This window comes from Pangasianodon hypophthalmus, chromosome 26, assembly GCF_027358585.1.
Source record: "Pangasianodon hypophthalmus isolate fPanHyp1 chromosome 26, fPanHyp1.pri, whole genome shotgun sequence".
NCBI lineage: Eukaryota > Metazoa > Chordata > Actinopteri > Siluriformes > Pangasiidae > Pangasianodon > Pangasianodon hypophthalmus.
This window is the reverse complement of record NC_069735.1, coordinates 642,621-664,265: the sequence shown is the minus strand read 5'-3', so window position 1 is coordinate 664,265 and position 21,645 is coordinate 642,621. Positions and strand designations below refer to the sequence as shown.

Genomic DNA, 21,645 nt, shown 5'->3' with positions numbered 1-21,645 from the left:
AATCAGTTCCCGAAAAACTGGAAGAAAATCCCACCACTACGTGCAGTTTCATCTTCTCCTGTCGTCCAGTTTACAGTCGTCTATGGCGTCAATTTCACGGCATAAGTATCGTGGTTGTAAAATAATAATAATAATAATAATAAACGCGAATCATAGAACTGAATACACAATTTAAAAAATATCGAAAAAACTAACAAATAGAACACAAAATAATAAAAACAACTTTGTGTTTTATTTGGTTAACTCACGCTGATGTTTTTTACTCATAATTTTGTTTTCTTTTCATTCACGCTTCAGTTTTCTTTGCCCTCAAAGTTCTTCGCTTATGATTATGATTGACGGGATTAAAGTCTCCGTTTTGTCTGGGATGTTTAGTTACGGGAAAATAATAAACTAATTTCACAAAAAAGAATAAAAAATAGAGGATACATAGCCATCAGATATATATTAAATAACTGTACTATAGAAAGATAAACTTGTGAAGGTACATAAGCACCATTCAGCACTTTTATATGAAAATGTTAAGCTAAGAGCATATTGATACTGTTTTGGTTGCTTTCTTGTTTTTGGATTTTGACATTACATCTCAAACACTGTAAAAAAAAAATAAATAAATAAAAAGAGGCTCGCTGTTTATAAATTTGCGTTTATGAATATGAAATGTACATAAAAATAGAACGAATAATAATATAATAATAATGAAACCAGGGATCATTTGAGTAATGAACCTTGATATAATAACCTAAAATCACATGCTTGTAGGATGAGGAAAATATTTTAATTTTTTTTATTTATTAAAAATAGTCGTCGCGTCGATTCTTTAGCATGCGCTCAGGACTTTTAATATAAAGCACAACGTCGCCATGTTGTCCCATGATCCTTTGCTGTACTAGCCTGGAATTTCAAATCGGGCGAGCCAATCAGATGCGATGGCAACGCGAGAGCCAATCAGAGGCGGCGCTAGTGTGCGAGCCAATCAGAGGCGGCGCTAACGAACAGGGCAGAATTTAAAAATGATGCAGTGGTCAGAGTGTCAGTGCCGAGCGTCAGGAAGAAGCACACTACCCAGTTTTACACTTTTGCACGTTTATTATTATTTTATTTCGGCTTAGATAGCGGTGGCGTTGTGTTCGTGTAGGTCTACATGGTTCTGGGCTGTAGGTGTGTATATATTTGTTTAGAAAGCAGAGTTTCAGTTGGAGTTTTTATTCGAATCTGACGCTTTGTGGAGCTCCGCGCTGCTGTCCGACCCAACGCCGACTCCTGCGGGCTGAGAGACACAGACATGAGCGCTGGCATGGCGAAGGCGGTGAAGCCTTCATCACACGTCGACCCCAAGTCTGCTCCTCTGAAGGAGATCCCGGACATCCTGGTGGATCCGCGCAGCATGAAGCGCTACATGCGGGGCCGCTTCCTGGGCAAAGGCGGCTTCGCCAAGTGCTACGAGATCACCGACATGGACACCAAGGAGGTGTTCGCGGGGAAGGTCGTGCCCAAGTCCCTGCTCATGAAGCCGCACCAGAAGGAGAAGATGAGCACCGAGATCGCCATCCACAAGAGCCTGGACAACCCGCATGTCGTCGGCTTCCACGGCTTCTTCGAGGACGAGGACTTCGTGTTCGTCGTGCTGGAGATCTGCAGGAGAAGAGTGAGCTCTGAGCTGAAAACACACACTACAGTGCACTATACTACACTATACTACACTACAATGCATTATACTACACTATAATGCGTTATAATGCGTTATAACTCATCACACTACACTATAGTGCACTGTATTATATCCATCTCCGCACAGCTGTGTGTTATTAACACTGTAAAGTTCAGACTTCTGCACTTTTATTCACTTTTCACCTCATTATCATCCTTTAAAACCATTACTCACCACTCTTACATCCTTCTGGAGTATTTAATTCAACATATTTACCCAACTTACCTCGTCTAGCTTCTCTCTTGCTAGCTAACTAGCTTGCTAACTCCTTCAGCTAACGGTCGAGCTGCTCAGCTACAGCTAGCCTAGCTAACACCAAACACTCAACATTATAAACAATATAAACTATAAAACTGACAGTTTAGGGCTTTTTACGGCTTAATATGTAATATGACAATGTTTTTTTTTTAAAAGTATGAATAGTTTAAATGTTTTTTTGTATTATATACAAGTTTTTTTTCACCCCGATGTGGATTGTGTTTAAAAACTTTTTGCACCTGGCGTCTGTGTGCAGTGGATTTTAAACGACCGGATGTGACGTCACCGCCACAGCGTTTGAATGGAATGAAATAAACACGCATTTTTTATATAAATATTATTTTTTCTCCTTTAAATTAATTTGATATATTTATATATATATTTTTCTTTTTTTTGTTGTAGATATAATTCTTTCTTATTTGTTTATTTTTAATTAGATTTTTTTATGATGCAGTTAAAACTTGTCTGAAAACTTATATTTTTGTTTGAATATCACTTTTTAAATCATTTTTATTTGATAATGAATGATTTAATTTGTTTATAGAATGTGCTTATCTCCTTTTATCCCTTATAAACCTTTTGGGGATCAATATCAAGAAAGAAGAAGAAAAATTAAACATTAATGAAGGTGTAATTTCATAATCTCAGCTTCTTTTGTTTTTAAACTTCACCAGAACATCTTATTAAAAAAAAAAAAAAAAAATTCCCCAGTGAATATTTTGTTAAAGTGCCTGATCGTTGTTGTGATCTGATGTTTACCCGTGACCTGTGGTTTTGCGGTTGATGTCGCAGTCCCTGCTGGAGCTGCACAAGCGCAGGAAGGCCGTGACGGAGCCCGAGGCGAGATACTTCATGCGTCAGACCATCCAGGGCGTCCACTACCTCCACAACAACAGAGTCATCCACCGCGACCTCAAACTGGGCAACCTGTTCCTGAACGATGACATGGAGGTTAAGATTGGTGAGCCTGGAGGTTTACTCTGCGTTTTTACACGAATCCTCAACAAACCGACTGTCCTGAAGGTCCGAGTCGTTATAGTACTGACTTATAAAATACGCTTCTCTGCTTATTCAAGTGAGAGATTCTTTTAGAAGTGCAGCGTTTCATTTCTAAACTGTACACGATACAATGCTGTAAGTGTGTAAAATCAATTTAAATTATATTTATATATATTTAAAAACTAATATCTCATGTTCTTTTGAGGAAGAGAAAGCATTCTCTGCTGGCTACGACGCCCTAAAACTTTGACTCTTCCTCATTTTTTTGAAGAATTAAAATCATTCCCTTATCGTAAGCCCTTGCGTTATGCGTATCGCGATATTTACATTTCGATAATTTCGATATATTTTGTCCGGCTTTAAAAATCGTCACTTTAACCAAAAACCAGGCGTGAAACGATGTCGAGGAAACGTGATGCGAGCCGTAATTATGTACCTCCTTAACTCCAACAGCTAGACGAATAAATTACAACGTAAATCAGACTTTTCTGACCAATCAGGATGGAGAATTAGACAGCGCTGTGGCATAAATAATTAGTTATTCACTATAAAATATAAACCTCTCGTCTCAGGCGACTTCGGTTTGGCCACGAAGATCGAGTTTGACGGCGAGAGGAAGAAGACGCTGTGTGGAACGCCGAACTACATCGCCCCCGAGGTGCTGTGCAAGAAGGGTCACAGCTTCGAGGTGGACGTCTGGTCCCTGGGCTGCATTCTGTACGTAACACACATACACACACACACACAGACACACGATTTGCTCAGGAAACAGGCTCTGATGTGCAACGCTGTGTCGGACGTTAGGTACACGCTGCTGGTCGGGAAGCCGCCGTTCGAGACGTCGTGCCTGAAGGAGACGTACGTCCGCATCAAGAAGAACGAGTACACCATTCCCAGGGTGAGCGTCCCGCGGTGTCCCGCAAACATCCAGCTAACCACAGCGTTTACAGCCTAACCTTACGCTTATTAATAGCTTTTTATTTATTATTAGCTTTCATTTTTATTATGATGATCAGTAGGGTGCAGTGGTAAGATGTACTCTTAATGTGTTAAAAAAAAAAAAAAAAATTTATAAAGCTTTTTAGAAGATATTTTTGCCCGCTGTGTGTTTTTAGGAGATGTCTTGTATCCTGGAATAAAAGTCTTGTTCTCACTCACTCCCTCTACAGCACATTAACCCCGTGGCTACGGCGCTCATCCGGCGGATGCTGCACGCCGACCCCACGCTCCGCCCCTCCGTCGCCGACCTGCTCGCAGACGAGTTCTTCACCTCGGGTTACGTTCCTCTGAGACTCCCGACGTCCTGCCTGACCGTACCGCCGAGGTTCTCCATCGCCCCCTCCAGCCTGGAGGCCGGCCTGCATCGCAAACCTCTGTCTGCTTTTAATAAAGGTACACAAACACACACACACACACACACACACACACCAGAGACCTCCGTACAGTGATGTTTCAGAGTATCGTAATAAATTAGTTTTACTCTGGCGTAAAGCTGTCACGCCGCTGTACCGATTTGCTCGCTGTTCTTGAGCGTAAAGTAAAAACACGCCGAGCTCGAGACTGAACTCGTTTGTGTTCTTGTGATTTTTCCCTCCAGACACCGACAGTCCGATTGAGAAAATGGGGAAGGTGGAGCAGCCGCTGAAAGAGGAGCCTCCACAAAGGTCAGAGTTGAGGGGAGGAGTTGCTTCTGCATTTCTCTCTCTCTCTTTTTTTTTTTTTTTGCTCGAAACCTCCTCCTGTTTTCTTCCAAGCGCTCTAAAGCCGATCCTAACCCGTTATTCCTGATCCAGGGACGGATCCGAACAGCCCGACTGCCACCTGATCGACATGCTGCAGCAGCTGACGAGCGTAAACACCGCCAGGCCGTCCGAGAGGGAGCTCATACGGCAAGGTAACGGCTTCACGCCTGCTCCAAACGATCCGGGTTCACGCGCCTAGGCGGAATTTAAATCCGTTTTCTTTTCTAAATCCGCGCGTTTAAACATGATGGTGATCGTTCTTCTTTTTCTAACAGAGGAAGCCGAGGATCCGGCCTGCATCCCCATCTTCTGGATCAGCAAATGGGTCGATTACTCTGATAAATATGGACTAGGTAAACACACACACACACACACACCAATAGGCAGTGCATCATCTGTATCACCTGATGGTCCTGCCTCGTGGTTTGGATGTTGTGAGTTTGCCTGAGTCGCTGCTCCTGAATACCGAGCCTACAGCTGTGTATCTGTTAGCACCCACAATTCCCTGCGTGCTGAGCTGCGTGTACATCTCCTCTCAGTGGATTAAGGTGGAATAAGGCATTTACATGCAACACATTTCCGATTAAAACAGGCATATTCCAGGGACGGGAATCGGAATTTGGGGAATCTTGTCTTGTAGGAGTATTTGTCTTAATCTGAATCGGATTGCGGCGTTTACACGAATCAATACTAATTAGAATATCGGCAAATTCCAATTAATATCGGAATACTGACGCACACGTAAACGTAGCCAGTGTTACTCTGTTTGAATCAGAACCGCGGCGGAATCGATTCTTTCGGTTCGGTTTCATGCTGCACGTAGGGTTCAAGGTCCTCGTAAAACTCTCAGTCAGAAAACGTAAACAAATCTTTACAAAGCGTGCGTTAGAGAGACAGAGAACACAGAGAACACGGAGCTGGTGCTCAGTCAACCATTAGATAATTCTAGAAATAGTAGTTTAAAGAGATTTTGTGAGGCGTCTAGTGTTTTTGTTTTTCTCCTTCGGTTCGTCCAAATCTCCAGCACACACGGCGTTCCTGCAGCGCTGCAGCTCACACGTAAACGCCGCGACGCAATACGACACACGCGGCACGTCGCATTCGCTCAGAAGTGTGGCTTCACGAGCGTGTTCTCGCCTGACTATAGAGGAGAACACACCAGGGTTCCGTTCAGGCGGAATAAACACTGTGTGTGTGTGACGTGACGAGAGAAGCACTTGCTGGAAAAAAAATAATAATAATTCATGGCTCATAATATTAGCAGCCATTTTGCTATTTTCTATTTTTTTATAGATGGGAATACTGTAAAGCCAGACATGTCCTGGGCGAACTGCATTCTGAGTACATTCTGTTTAATATTTACAAAGACCGCTTTTATCCCTCCATCCCTCCCTCCATCCCTCCATCCATCCCTCCATCCCTCCATGCTCAGTTCACACTGTTCTGAACACAACTTTGAGAAACTGTTGAGCTGAACGCGGCGTCCTCTCCCCCGCTGCAGGGTATCAGCTGTGTGACAACAGCGTCGGCGTCTTGTTCAACGACTCCACCCGCCTGATCATGTACGAGGACGGAGACAGCCTGCAGTACATCGACCGCGGGGGGGCGGAGTCTTACCTCAGCGTGCGCTCCTACCCCGCCGCTCTCTCGAAAAAGGTACGCTGTACTCTCCGCTTCATCACGCCTCCCCATGACTGATTCATTTCCTGTAACAGCACACACCCGAGTGATGATTCTTCCTCCCTGAGTTCATCACTGACCCGCACTCACAGCCCTCTCTCCGTCCTCTAGATCACGCTGCTCAAGTACTTCAGGAACTACATGAGCGAGCACTTGTTGAAGGCGGGCGCTAACATAACGCCGCGCGACGGAGACGAGCTCGCACGCCTGCCCTACCTGCGCCACTGGTTCCGCACGAAGAGCGCCATCGTGCTCCACCTCAGCAACGGCACGGTGCAGATCAACTTCTTCCAGGTTTGTACTGAAAGAAAAAATCAACATGGGTGTGTGTCGGGATTACTCTCTCCACAGTTAATAGCTGAGAGTACGGGTTTGAGTCTCGTTTCAGACGATACGATACAGTTAAACAAATAATGATTCAATTCACTACTGATTCGATTCGATTCAACTCGATTCAGCCCCGATATGATTCAGTTCACCCTCAATTCACTGTTGATCTGATATGATTCAACTTGATTCAGTCAAATGATTCAAATGATCTAATTCATTGCCCCCTGAATTCACTACAGATTCGATTGAGTTCGACTCGATTCAGCCCCGATATGATTCAATTCACCCTCAATTCTCTACTGATCCAGTACGATTCGATTCAGTTCGGTGCCGATATGATTTAATTCAATAAGAGTCATATTAAAAGATTTAAGGTGCATTGATGTGTCTGAGTTTCGACTCTGTAAGGAACAATTTCAAAACATTTCTTCTCTGTCTTTATTGTGTTTGAGAGTTGGTACTACACGAGTTTATTAAATATATTTAATAATATCGTCGCAGGACCACACGAAGCTGATCCTGTGCCCCCTCATGGGTGCCGTGACGTACATCAACGAGCGACGCGACTTCTGCACCTACAAGATGAGTCTGATCGAGGAGTACGGCTGCTGTAAGGAGCTCGCCTCGCGCCTGCGCTACGCCCGCAGCATGGTGGAGAAACTAGCGGCCTGCAAAAGCACAGCCACCACCACCACCACGTCCTCCGCCCGCTAGCTCACCAACACACCGGACTGCACTCGCAGACGGCCGGACGCTCGGTCGCCAACTCCGACGTTCACGGACTGAACCCTCAGAACTGTACACTTTCATCTGTCTGTCCGTCTTTTCTCTCTCTCTCTCTCCCTTTTTTTAACTCGTGAGGAGGGAAAGCGCAATGTGACCACGCTCCTCGTCTGCTGTATCATGTAAAGTCTTTTCTTTGTTTTGTTTTTGTTTTTTTTCTGTTTAAATGTTTTTCTGTTTTTTCTAAAAATCCCTGTTTTCCCTTTTCGTCTGTCTGTTTTTATAAAGCTTTTATGGCTTTACTTGAAATAGCCACAAGTTAAATGGAATTGTATTAAACTGAGTGTATTCAATTTAATAAAGCTCCTTTTTTTGGTGAAATATCTGTTTTTCTGCGCCGAAGATTGGAATTTTTGTGTGTTTATTTAAAAAAAAAAAAAAAAAAGAGATGCATATTAAGCTCGATTATGTTTTTGGCACTCATTGATACTTTGAGGTTTTTCCTTACATCTAATACTTTTGATTTTAACTTAATTTCAAATGAAAAATCTCTACGTTCTACTTGCTACATTTCCAAACATCACTTTTTGTAAAGTTATAAGATTACCGCTCGGCATCAGACGCCATCATGAATCTAAACTTTAACAGCCGTGACGGTGAGAACGAGACCTCGTACCTGTCGCTGTTTTCTATCTGCTGCACCGTACGCTTTATATCTGTAATCTAACAGCTAGCTATTAGCTATTTGGTGTTGAACGATTTTAAATTTCAGCTTGAACTTGTGCCAGAGGGTCTATTTAGACGAATGAGTGCACTTAAACTTGAGTAAAAATTTCAGCACTTTTTCCACTAAGTAATGAGAGAAAAATATCTAAACAAAACTGGAATGTAAGAATCAAAACACACACACACACACACACACACACACACACACTGCGGAACATGTCAAGCATAAAGACTCCCAAAACGGTGAGATTTATTTCCCAACTAGAAGAAATCTCCTTTGCTGCTTTTGCATATTGTTACAAAACAGAACTTTACTTCATGTAACTGAAATAATAAATAAATCCAGAGTAATGTTTACACCAGTCATTTACAGCCATCTTTCATTTCCATACGTAGAACATAATGACAAAAGTAACACATTTTAGTTTTTCTTTTCTTGTTATTTAAAGCCGTTGAATCTTAACTTGATCAAACCTTACAAACCTGATGGTGTGAGTATGTTGGATCAGGATACAGTAGACCGACATGGTGTGTGTAAAAAAAAAAAAAAAAAAAAAAAAATCTTTACACACTATTAAAATTTAAAACTTGACTTAGTGTTGTTTATCATGTTTTCAGTAACACACCTTGTAACATGCTTGTAAAAAAATTTCATAGCTGTATAAAATCTAAAATACTGAGCGATTTGAAAATCTGCAACAGTAGCACATGGTTTTCTTTGTAAAATAAAGATCCAAGGTGTTTAGAAGAATACGTTAATCAACACCGCCGTATTAAAACTGCGTACGTGGCTGTTGCGTATGAAAGCTCGAAGCTACAGCGCCTTGCGTAAGTACTTTTCCACATTTGTGGTGTTCGTTCTGATGCAAACATCTGCCATTAAAACTCACATAATTAGTAAATTATAATTCCACCTGTGTGCTAGCTTAACCCAACACGATGCTACCACCACCATGCTTCACATTTCCAGGTTGTAACACTACAAAATGTAGAAAAGTTCAAGGGAGTGAATACGTAAGCAAGGATCTGTGTAAACAAAATTTCCTAGTGGTACATTGTGTAACTTATGTGTATTTAAAATAAAAGTTTAAGAGCTTTGAGGGAATTCTGATAAAAGATTTTAATCAATTTAGCATTTACGTATAAATAAAATCCATTCTTCGTTCAATATTGTGCTGAAGTTTTGGCACTGAAGGCTGAAGAGCGAATGTAGTAACAGAAATGTCACCATTTTGTTGTCTGAAATGGAGCTGGTGGCTAATTTTCAGATCCAATCTAGTCAGAGAACAACCAAGGGCAACTCTCGACACGATACTACCACCACCACGCTTCACAATGATGACTAGCGTTGAGTTTCCGGCAAACACCAAAGACAAGAAGTTAAATTTTGATCTCATCAGACCAGAGAACTTTTCTCCACATTTTGTATTTGAGAACAATTTTGCAAACAACATTGATTATTTTTCATTATCACGCATTATTTTGTGCGGATTCGAGGCGTAAAATCCAATTAAGTGCATTTCAGTTCCTGATTGTAACAAATGTACAAACTGTGGAAAAGATCAAATGGGGGTGAATATTTATGCAAGGCACTGTTTAAGGTTGATAATCTAATGAATATCAACAGGAGTGGACAAAGCTCCAGTGTGCTGCTCAGTCCTGTGTTTTGGTTGCTTTAGTTGATGAGTGCATTAAGAAAAATAGTATAATTATAATTATAATAATTAAAAAACAATAGTCTGGACATGGAATCTGCTTGTGCCGGGTTGCCAGGTTGGTGAGTTATCCACCCTGATCAAACCCTCCCACTTGGTAACAAGGCTAATGGTGATTTTAAGGTTTGCACCAATCAGAAAGCCCTCAGAAGCTGTGATGTTTGTCACTCACCTTTTATCTTTGGATCTGTAATGTCCTCTCTCAAAGAGAATGTTTAGTGTCTGTGTGATAACCACAGTTCATGATTTCATCACCAAAATACAGCAATAAATCTTCATGCCACTTCATTTACGCTGCTCACACACTGCGCCTCATTAATCGCTCTTTTAATAAAATAATTTAGTGGCCAAATGGACGTAAACATTCCAACCAGATTTACAAAAACGCTGACTTTCTTCATACTCACGTGAGCACGCTGATGAATTTCAATCAGTATTCAGTCGTATTAAGTTACCAAGTGTGCTGATGACATGTTTACATTTAGCCACGCCCACACAAAACTCTGACAAAATGGCGGATAGACAGTGAAAGAGCTCCTACTAATCTCACCACTGCAGTGCGTCAGCATTCCACACACACACACATCCTCCTTTTATAAGGTGCCATTACTTTTGTCCTGATTGAACGGCTAGTGTTATTTGTCTTTTTATGAATTTATGGATTCGCTTTCTTTCAAGTCATTAATATAAAATGACCAGGTTTCACAAAATAGTGTGTGTGAAATACTGAAATAAATAAACAGCGTAAACTCGACAGCGTAAATCCGAATAGAAATTCGTATAAAAGCTGATTTGAAGCCGATCGATCGAGGCTCATGTTGTACGTAAAACTGACACCAACTCGTAGGAGATGAACGTTTTTCCCCAACTGACTACATTTTCATGAAGTGTGTGAACGCTCTCGAGAACGATTTACGAATGAATTCGTTTCTTATCCAGTTTGATAAACTGTTTGCATAAAAAAAAAGCTCTAGTAACGAATAGCTAGTGGAGTTCACGGTAATGCAGCGATTAAAACAAACAAGCTGCGTCTTTTAAAAATCAAATCTATTTTCTTGATTTCCCGTTAGGGATTTAGGGTTTAAAACCTCAGAGGGACGTTTCCATGACGATGACGGTTAAGGAACAGCGCATGTCGTCCTCCGAGCGCTCTACTTAAACAACACCAGCAGCTCAAGCTACTCACTGTGCACTTCATAGCTCATTAAAGCTTAATGATGTTTAACGTCAAACAAGACCTAATCCACTGCTTAATCCATCTGCTCGAGTCACCGTTCAGAGAATCAGATCTGAGATCTGCTTTTTTAGGACGCTGCTGAGAACAGGATCATCCTCCTGAATTAAAAAATGTATATATATGCTGGCCATTATGGACGATCACATCAGCAGGTCCAGAGGAGACATCAGCGCTAACATTTCAGCAGCGCTAACATTTCAGCAGCGCTAACATTTCAGCAGCGCTAAAACTTTTGCCTGAAAGTCTTCCGAATCCCAAGACTCACTCAGGACACTCAGTGACTATAAAATCCCTCCATAAAGAATCCTGAATGAATCAACGAATTTGTCCTGCTTCACGTCCTCTTCATCTGCAGCAGTGGTGTGTGTGTGTGTGTGTGTGTGTGGGTGTGTGTGTGTGTTTAGTTGTGGTAATAGGGGTGGAACGGTCTCTCAGGAGCGCAGACGCTCAGTGCAGTGTGTGTGTGCAGCAGTAACCGCGGAAAGCGCGAGGTGAAATACGCCACAAAGCCTTCTGGGACTTCACCGAGCGCCGCTTGAACCTCAGGTGGGAGTTCGTGGTAATGATGCTTCTAAAACACACACACACACACACACAAACACACACACACACACACACACAAACACACACACAAACACGCGTTTTAATTCGTTAACCCCTTTTGTTAACCTCGGAAGCAAGGTGACTAACTAAAATCACATTTTTTTTCATATTTACAGACGCACATCATTCACACACTATGGATGAGATTACATTCATTTTATTATTATATATATATATATATATATATATATATATATATATATATATATATATATATATATATATATAATAGAATAAAATAGAATATATATATATATATATATATATATTCTATTTTATATTATTAAGGGGCCAAGCACTGAAGGTGCCTGTATGTTTTCTTCATCTTAGATTTATTATTTATAAAATAATAATGAATAATTATGAAAATATTAAATAATAATATTTTAAGCTTAATTAAAGAATAGAATGTTGGATGTTTTCAATATCAATATAATATAAAATATATCAATTTTAACAATGTTTATGTTTAAAATTACAATTTTCTAATATGAAAACCAAACACTGACCCATCAGTCAATTCTTATTAATAAATAATTTGTTCCTGACCTTTTAATAATAATAATAATAATAATAATAATAATAATAACACAAGTACTCACTTTATTTCTCATAGCTCGGAGCAGGTCTCTGACCGAGTTCCCTTTATATGTGCGGAATTTCCTCAGATCTGACGGACAGAACAGAGACACCGGATAGTGAGACTGTAAATCATTACTCTTCTACAACTGACGCGGGTAGTGACGATTGTCTGTTCTGCAAAGAGAACCGGAGGTACAGTGCAGAAGAAAACGGAGCTATTTTATACTGTGCACAGACAGGAATCGTGTTTTTATTTTTTCCTTACGACTATTTTTATAGACATGCCAAATAATTTCTTATAGAAGCGTTATTATTGTGTTTACATTTTGCTCTCACTCTCACACACTAACAGGTGGATGATTAACCGGATTCAGGGATCTGCTGCGCATGTCAGGATGAATCTGATTTCCTCTCCGACTCTCATTGCTCATTTCTTAGCGCTGCTTCATGTCGTAGAGGTACTCATACTAAAAGACTCATCACCAAGAATGTCAAATCTGATTAAAAATATCTCGCAGACTGAGTAAATCATTCTGCTGAACAGCTCAATGCACAAGCGATCGCCACATGGGGGCGTAGCGATCTGTCGCCGAGTTCCGGGGTGCGGTTGATGCAGATCCGCAAAATTACTCTACGACAGGGAAATCATGTAGTGTAGTGTAGTGTAGTGTAGTGTAGGTTCAGAGTTAGGAGTCTAAACAATGATTCAAAAAGATGTTTGGTGAAGAAAATGGTCGCAGTTTCACTAACCGGCCTGTAGAGGCGCTGAGATGTGCATTCTCCAGTTGGTTCGGACCACCGACCGGCCCGACGTCTCTAAACGGACCACGATAGGGCTCTCTGCTGGCTCCTTTTCTATACGATCACTGACATCCTACAACACACACACACACACACACACACACACACACACACACAGTAATATGAGATAAGATGTGTGATTTCCAGTGATTAAATAACTCATCATATATTCTATAGTTGTAACCATTAACTCTATACAACTCTCAATATTTAAAACCCGTGAAAAATCTGTAAATATTTTGCAGAATGATTACAAGTGCTGATTTTCTCTCACTTGGCTCCGTTCAATACTTTTGAACATTTTAACTACATGCGGTATTTTCACTTTTTCACTCTACAAACCTGAAAGAATTGCAGTTGTTTATCCGGCCTCCAAAAGAACGGGTGTTTCAGGATCGAGGAGGTGGAGGGGCGGGACTCTGGATCTGCACTGATCATCTTTTCGATCAGATCTCTGGCAATGACGTCCTCTAAAATCACACACAAAAATAATTTCAAAGCAGACTCTTGTTTCAAGAAGAAATATTGTTCGAACTTTATTTCTCATACACACAAAAATCAGCAACGTTTATCTCACATACACATTTATCAAACTGGATTCGGAGGAATTTATTTAAATGATGCAATTCATTAAAATCTAGATTGCTTGGAAAATCGTTCATATCCTCCATTTCACTCCAGAGTTTGTGTAAATGTAATGTGGACCTGATTAATCGGCAAATCCAAAGAACAAATCCATAAATTAAGATGAATCAGACTAGCCGTTCAAAAGTAATGGCACCCTATAAAAGAATATAAGCACAAGCTGCGTTTAGGAGGCGCTCTTTCACCATTTAAATGTCTCTCTCTCTCTCTCTCTCACACACACACACACACACACACACCATGTATATCCTCCATAAAGTTCTCCAGACTGTACGCTCCAGAGAGGATGTTAGCTTGACGCCGCAGCGTGTCCCCGAACGGATGCTGTCCTCTGGATATCACGTAATAAAACAAACAGCCTGCTGAGAACACGTCCACTGCGCTTGTCTACACACACACACACACACACACACACACACACACACACACACACGGAGAAAGACAAAGGTCAACATGTTCACTGTATATGTAAGAAATAACACACTCTGGGGGTGCTGTTATAGGAAAATAATCAACGATAAGGTGGAGTGATGAAGTGGAGTTACTGCCAAAGCTGATTATTTTCCAATAAAAGCACATCCAAGTGTTTTATTCCTCTTATTCCACAGCAAATGGCAACAATTTTCTAGGAATTAAAAGAACAACAAATCAAAGGTGTCATAAAGTTACAGCTTTACCTCTGACACTGGAGACTCCTTCCATAAATGTTAAATAATTAATAGAAGTGTTAGACCGAGCGCATTAATATAAACCGGAATATACTGTCAGAGCTGCTGTGATAGAAAATTAATCAACACCTTCTGACCAATCAGATTCAAGAGTTCAACAGAGCTGTGGTATAAAACTCTACATCATAAAGCTGATTATTATTATTATTCTTATTATTATCCTAATCGTACCGGGGTTTCCTTTCTCGACACCCATGAGTAATTCCGGAGCGATCCAGCCTTCCGTTCCCGGGATTCCGGAGCGCAGGCTGAAACTGTGCCGGCCGTCTGGAAGCTTTTTACACAATCCGAAATCGGAGATGACGGCTCGCACTCGACCGACGCGCTCCTGGCGTCGAGAGGAGAATATTGCGAGGCTTCAGGTCTCTGTGAACTGATAAAAGAAACGAGAGAGAGAGAGAGAGAGAGGAGAGGGAGGAGAGAGAGAGAGAGGGAGAATGAGAGAGAGAGGGAGGGGAGAGAGAGAGAGAGAGAGAGGGAGAGAGAGAGAGAGAGAGAAAGAGAGAATGAGGGAGAGAGAGAGAGAGAGAAAGAGAGAGAGAGAGAGAAAGAGAGAATGAGGGAGAGAGAGGGAGAGAGAAAGAGAGAATGAGGGAGAGAGAGAGAAAGAGAGAAAGAGAGAGAGAGAGAGAGGGAGAGGAAGGAGAGAGAGAGAGAGAGAGAGAGAGAGAGGAGAAAGAGAGAGAGAGAGAACGAGGGAGAGAGAGAGAGAGAAAGAGAGAAAGAGAGAGAGAGAAAGAGGGAGAGAGAGAGAGAGAGAGAAAGAGAGAGAGAGAGAAAGAGAGAAAGAGAGAGAGAGAAAGAGGGAGAGAGAGAGAGAGAGAAAGAGAGAGAGAGAGAGAAAGAGGGGAGAGAGAGAGAGAGAGAAAGAGAGAGAGAGAGAGAGAGAGGGAGGGAGAGAGAGAGAGAGAGAAAGAGAGAGAGAGAGAGAGAGAAAGAGGGAGAGAGAGAGAGAGAGAAAGAGAGAGGGAGGGAGAGAGAGAGAGAGAGAAAGAGAGAGAGAGAGAGAGAGGGAGGGAGAGAGAGAGAGGGAGGGAGAGAGAGAGAATTCGTTGAATATGTTTTGAAAAATGCTACGATGCTATCTGCGGTGACGGGAAATCCCATCGGACGTTGCTGTGTCTGAATTCTAAATAAATACATTTCACTAGAATGATGTGTAAAAACTTTTTGATTAACTTTCTAACCTCACCTCATGTTGTGTAAGGAGCCAGTTTAACACACACTATCTATCTACAACACAGTTACGACATCCTGGATCCTGTTACTATCGATACGGTCACCATGGCGACGGAAACTCACCGATGTTGAGGGAGTGAAGGTGATTGAGTCCGCACATCGTCTGCTCCAGCAGAGTCACAGGGTCCAGTTTGGAATACGGACAGCTCGGGTCCTCAACATACTACAAACAAGTACACACATACGAGACTTTTAGTGTTTTATTTCTAAACATACAGTGCTGTGCATAAGTATTCACCCCCCTTGAATGTTTCTACACTACAACCTGGAACTGAACTGGAGTTTAATCGAGATTATGTCACGATAGAAAACGTGAAGCATGGTGGTGGCAGCATCGTGGGGAGTATAACTGTTGATTTGCTTATCATATTATTTCCATTTTTTACTAACAGATTTAATATTGTTCTTTAAAGTCAGGATATTTTTTTATAACCAAACCCGGATTGATACTCTCCCAGAACTTTGTTTTGGTCGCTCCTTCGTCTTCATGATGATGTTTGTTTATGTAACAAGGAACTGGTGTATTCATACCGAGGTCATGTGACACTTTAGTTGCACACAGGTGAACTCCATTTAACTAATCACTTAGCTTCTGAAGGTAACTCCTTAACTGATTTATGCAATCACAACTTTATTTTTTAATTTTATTTGCAAACTATATTGATCTTCCACACCATTTCAGTATTACGGAATATTTTGTATAGATTCATGACATAAATTTCCCAGTGAGGTCTATTTCAGTTCCAGCTTGTAACAGTGTGGAAAAAGTGCAAGGGGGCAAATACTTATGCAAGCCACTATTAAAAGAGCTCACAGTAAACTGCAATAAATCAGATTTTGGCAATAACACACACACACACACACACACACACACACCTGCTGTAAGGTGGCAGCACACAGCTCGATGGCGATGTAGATGAACTGACGGTCGCGCTCGGTGCAGAAGTAGCGGATGACGTTAGGATGCTCGTCTGATTCACGCAGCAGCTGAACCTCACGCTCAGCAAACTCCACACACTCAGGCAGGATACGCTTCACTGCTACATGTCGCCCGTCAAAGTGACCTCTTTACACACACACACACACACACACATTACAACCCCAAAGTTGATTATTCCTCATATATCAACAGCAATTACATTTTTTATCTATTAAAGAATGTCATAATTTTATATTCGTTTATATATCTACATGTAGTTCCTTTTGTCACTTACGCTATAGCAGCTATAAACCTTCGTCCCCTCACCAGCCTCTCTTTATTCTCTCTCTTCAAGTTAATAAGACAAAAAAAATTACGTGGCTTGTCATTTTCTTTTGTTAACGAGAAACCGCAAAGAAGCGTAAACTCCTTTGTCCTGAAGATGTCGGAAAACTTACAGCTTTACCCCTGACACTGGAGACTCCTTCCATAAATAAACGTAAAATAAACATCTCCTTCGCCGTATCAACATTTGCACACGTTTTTCTTTTTAATCTGTTTATTATTAGTGAAGCGTCTGCCATGCACGTCCCTGTGAATGAGCTGTTACTATAGAAACGGTAACGTATCAGAGCGAGCGCATTAATATGCTGTTATAGAAAACTAATCAACACCTTCTGACCAATCAGAGTTCAGCAGCACTCACCTGAACACGAACGTCCCCTCTGTACCATGTCCCAGCACTTCAGAAGGGCTGAAGGAAATTTTACCCACTTCCACCACCTCGGGCTGAACATCTGAAATTTGTTCATTTGTTAAAAAAAAAAAAACAGCTTTTTAAATAATCTGGAAATTATAGATTTTATTCATTTTATTATTTAGTAGAGTTGTTCTCAATCTCTCTGAGTTATGTAATAGATTAGTACAGTGAGAGGAGGAGAAATGACAAAAACAGCACACACACTCGTCATCTCGTACTTCTCAACACAAAACGGAGACTGAGCGCAAGTTCCTCACCCTCTGACTCTCGGGAAAAGCTAGAGGTATTTGCAGAAACAGAGTCCTGAGTGCTCGAGCGAGGCCGGGTTTGACTGGACGAGACCGAGCTGCTGTGGTCTGACTGGTTGCCGCTGCTGTAAGTTGATGATGAGGCGATGTCATTTCCTGTGGGGAAAACCTGACTTGTCTGACTGGTGTTATCGGTTACGGGTCTTGAATCCATCGTCTCTTCTGATCTCGCCATTTGTTTGACCTGCTGGTACAAATAAAAACTTGGTAAAGATATTCATACTCAGGCTGACTGAAACTGAAGTGTGTGTGTGTGTGTGTGTGTGTGTGTGTGTGTGTGTGTACGGGGTGTAGACACTAGAAAAGTTTACTTGAGCACTTTTCTTCCTTCCATTTCCAGAAACAAGATACTGCACACAGCAATTAACAAGAACGTGTGCATGTAAACTTTTAAATCTTGAGTGAAACAGACGAGCAGCGTACTCTGATGTTATAATACGGTTATAAACAGGTTATGTCTGCTTATTTCTGTATTCCAGAGTTTCCCGTGTTTCTTAAAGTGGCTGATGATGTAGCTGGATGTGCAGCCATAGCCGCAGGATGTAACTTAAAACGCCAGAAAAAAACAACAAAAGAACATCAAATTCATAAACACACACTTACTCGCTTGTAGGTGAACAAGAAAGCTAGCAGCGTGGCGAGCAGCAGCGTCACCAAGAATGAGGTCACAGGGTCAGAGGTCAATGAGTCAGGCAACATGGGGGAAGAACTTTCGCGTGTTACTGGGGGCATCTACGCGTAAGATGTCAAAATTATTAAGACTTAACGCTGTGTTTAAGGAGCATTTACAACAAATGACAAAAAAAAAATACAATGTATGTACAAAATATATACAAAATCAGCTAATTAAATAAATATTATTGATTATGGATTTAGCTTTACACACTGATCTCCTTTGAATGAATAAAAATATCTATATTTGTAAAAAATCCCTGTATGTAACTCACTGGATGAGCTCCGGGTCGATACGCGGAAGCAGAACCTCGAGGAGGAATGACGTCCCCGGAGTGCTGCAGGTTCTCTGGGAATTCTCTCAGCATGGTGGTGTGGGCCACGGGGGGAACTTCATGATGGCCTACACACACACACACACACACACACACACACACACATACACACACAGGATTAATCACTGATAAAATAAATGAAGTTTCCAAAACGTTTTTTTTTTTATTATTATTTTATAGCAAATCAACATCATTATATAGGAATATGTGATTATTATGATGGAAAAGTGTAAAGCAGAATAAAGCGTGTTGTTCTACTGATGCACTTTGGAGACATTTATCCAAAAAAAAAGGGAAAATACTAGGAGGACTAACAATCTGTTGCATTTGCCATCTGTATTTTTAATGAACCCCTCTGAGGACTGAGATCTTGTCATGGTGAAGGGGTTTGTGAACCTCAGGAGTGATGTCACCGGGAGATTAATGCTCCCCGGAGGAAGAACACGTCTGAGGGATGAAGTCAGACCTGATGACCTCTGTGAAAGCTACACAAGGAACTAAGTGTTAACCGGTTAACCCCAATCCGGACCCGCCCGTGAAGCCAGGCCTGATTTTCACACAAGCTCAAATTGTGAAAATCAGCAGCTCCGAGTCTGAGGCCATGGTGTGTGATGCTCCCTTCAGGTGACAGGAGGAATGACGCCCCTGGTGGAGGAGTTCAGGTATCCTGAGATCTTACTCGTGAGTGATGAGTAAAGAGAGCACGAGAGCACGAGTCAGCGGTGTTGCAATAGCTGTACCGGTCAGCGGTGTTGAAGCTCAGGGAGCTCAGTGTGGTTAAGGTTAAGAATAAGGTTGCGAGTACAGGTGGAGGACATGAGGTTTCTCTGTAGGGTTTACTCATCATGACAGGGCGAGGAGCTCGACAGTCTGGGAGAGCCTCAGAGAATCGAGAAGGCACCTCACAGCTTCTGGGTCATCTCTGAGCTAGAGTGGTAGGAGCTAGAGAAGTCTGGACTGACCTTCTCACTGACCTTCTCACTGACCTTCTCAGCAACCTTCTCACTGACCTTCTCACTGACCTTCTCACTGACCTTCTCAGCCTGCTGCCACTGCAACACACTCCAGGAAAAGTGGAAGGAAAATAAACGCAAGAGTGAAATCGAACTTGTGCAAGTGTCCACTTGAGGAAGTGTGATGCAATGTGATCGATATCTTTGTTATAGTTCTGTTTATTTCAGCTGTTTGTTCCACGTTAATAGTGGAAATGAGAATAAATAAATAAATAAACAAAATTAGAAAACTGACCAAACTGTTAGGAAAATCAGGGGAAAAGTTTAAAAGCTAATTTCATCATTAGAGACACTGTCTAGAATCAGACCAGAATATAAACTGCCCAGTGACTTGTACATGACTAAGCTTGTCTTGCAAAATACTTATGAGAAGACAAAAGCGGAAGGTCTACACACACACACACACACACACACACACACACACAATCTTCTGGTGGATGACAGTGCATAACAGCCAGCTGATAAGTAAGGAATAAACCACTTGGGGGCGTGCTGTTACTGGAAAATAATCCACGACAGGGACAAGGTGGTTAATTTCCTGTTACAGAACATGAAGCGTTTTATTCCTCTTACACCCCAACCAGCAGTTTGGCAATTACAGTTTTTTTTAATTTATCCGTTTATAGTCACATTTAACATTCAGGAATCAAGTTAGTTCCTGTTCTCACTTACGTTACAGCAGCTATAAACTCTCTCACTCTCTTTTTTCTCTCTCTTGAGGTTAAGAAGACAAAAATAAAGTGCAGCTTGTTACTGAGGAACCGTAAAGAACAAACTCCTCCGTCCTGAAGATGTCAGGAAACATCTCTGAAAACTTCTGAGTGTTATAAAGAGTGGACACTTTCCTATCGTTCCACTCCAGAGCCTCCGTCAAATATCTGATTAGGGGTCCAAGCACCAAAGGTTCTGAGTCCAGTCAGGTGGCACTATAGCACAAGTTCTACAACCAAAATCCTTTTTTTTATGTTGATTCCTTGACAAAAAGCGCCAAGAGGCATTTAACCCCGCCCACTCAGATTCTGAGCTAATATGCATGATATGTGAAACCTACGTTGATGAACTAGCTGTAAGATTGAACCTTTTATAAACACTAATAGTCGTTAATCCATTAGCAGGTGTGTAATTGTGTAGTTGTGTATTCACGCGTGTGTGTGTGTGTGTGTGTGTGTGTGTGTGTGTGTGTGTGTGTGGACCGAACCTATCAGTAGCCACTGGTTCTGCAGCGGGTTGGTGCTTCCTGGTGGGAACTTGACGTCAGTGCTGGGCGTGATCTCACACTCACCCCGCCCATTCCCCACCGTCACGCCCGACGTGGTTGGCCCCTCAATGCGTGCCAGGGTGAGGCTGTGAGGCTGCCAGGGGGGAAAGGTCAGAGGTCAAAGGTCAAAGGTCACTATCTGTAACGAATGAGAATGGACGAGAACGGAACTCACCACTACAGCGACTCCTTCATGGACGAGAGAGGTGGAGGCATACAGGTGAGAATCCATTTTCCCCACATACAGAGAGGGACTGGAGAAGAAAAAACAAAACACACATTTATTAATTAATACAATTTCTCTCTCTTAAACTTAATAAGACAAAAAAAATGCAGCTTGTCATGTTACCGGTTAATCAACACCTTCTGACCAATCAGAATCCAGAAATCAGCAGGATATTAAAACAGATCTCTACATGTGTGCGTCTTACACAAGCTGTGTTTTGGTGCTGTGCTGCTCCCGTGTAAACTGGTAGGTCCACCTCATGGTGTGCGAGTGTGTATTTTGCGCCATAAACGTGAGATATCGCAGCGTTTCCGTGGCGACAGTGAGGTGAGGCACTCGCCGCAGGCTGTCCTGAATCCACAGGTACACTCCGGCTACAGGCGACTCAAACTTCTGCATCCACAGCATGTCGCCCGAGTCGCGGTCCACCGTCAC

The 21,645-nt window shown here is 41.8% G+C and overlaps 2 protein-coding genes across 2 annotated transcripts in view; one reads left to right on the top strand and one right to left on the bottom strand.

The window, feature by feature from the left end:
* Nucleotides 1-1,010: 1,010 nt before the first annotated feature.
* On the top strand, nt 1,011-7,824 carry plk1 (polo-like kinase 1 (Drosophila)). Its single transcript, XM_026929181.3, has 11 exons — nt 1,011-1,648; nt 2,762-2,930; nt 3,541-3,685; nt 3,773-3,866; nt 4,138-4,360; nt 4,566-4,632; nt 4,762-4,862; nt 4,986-5,063; nt 6,212-6,366; nt 6,502-6,684; nt 7,222-7,824. Exons 1-11 carry the CDS (start codon nt 1,286-1,288, stop codon nt 7,432-7,434), a joined length of 1,791 nt encoding a protein of 596 aa, XP_026784982.3. The 5' UTR covers nt 1,011-1,285; the 3' UTR covers nt 7,435-7,824.
* Nucleotides 7,825-8,382: 558 nt separating this feature from the next.
* The window catches only part of ern2 (endoplasmic reticulum to nucleus signaling 2), a 22,516-nt gene continuing 9,253 nt past the window's right edge, over nt 8,383-21,645 (bottom strand). The window contains 16 exon segments of the mRNA XM_053229975.1: nt 8,383-11,692; nt 12,327-12,394; nt 13,057-13,180; nt 13,450-13,577; nt 13,992-14,140; nt 14,654-14,799; nt 14,801-14,853; nt 15,783-15,882; nt 16,596-16,785; nt 17,345-17,435; nt 17,656-17,890; nt 18,310-18,438; nt 18,654-18,781; nt 20,925-21,078; nt 21,160-21,238; nt 21,416-21,645. The exon segment at nt 21,416-21,645 is cut by the window's right edge and continues 38 nt beyond it. Of these exon segments, the coding sequence (XP_053085950.1) occupies nt 11,522-11,692; nt 12,327-12,394; nt 13,057-13,180; nt 13,450-13,577; nt 13,992-14,140; nt 14,654-14,799; nt 14,801-14,853; nt 15,783-15,882; nt 16,596-16,785; nt 17,345-17,435; nt 17,656-17,890; nt 18,310-18,438; nt 18,654-18,781; nt 20,925-21,078; nt 21,160-21,238; nt 21,416-21,645 (2,175 nt within the window). The 3' untranslated portion in view covers nt 8,383-11,521.

Bases quoted from the DNA above. Each gene is read 5' to 3' on its own strand.
- plk1 (XM_026929181.3), top strand. From the start codon at position 1,286: ATGAGCGCTGGCATGGCGAAGGCGGTGAAGCCTTCATCACACGTCGAC. The intron at 3,867-4,137 runs GTGAGCGTCCCG...CTCCCTCTACAG, and splicing joins ACGAGTACACCATTCCCAGG to CACATTAACCCCGTGGCTAC. The intron at 4,361-4,565 runs GTACACAAACAC...TTTTCCCTCCAG, and splicing joins TCTGTCTGCTTTTAATAAAG to ACACCGACAGTCCGATTGAG.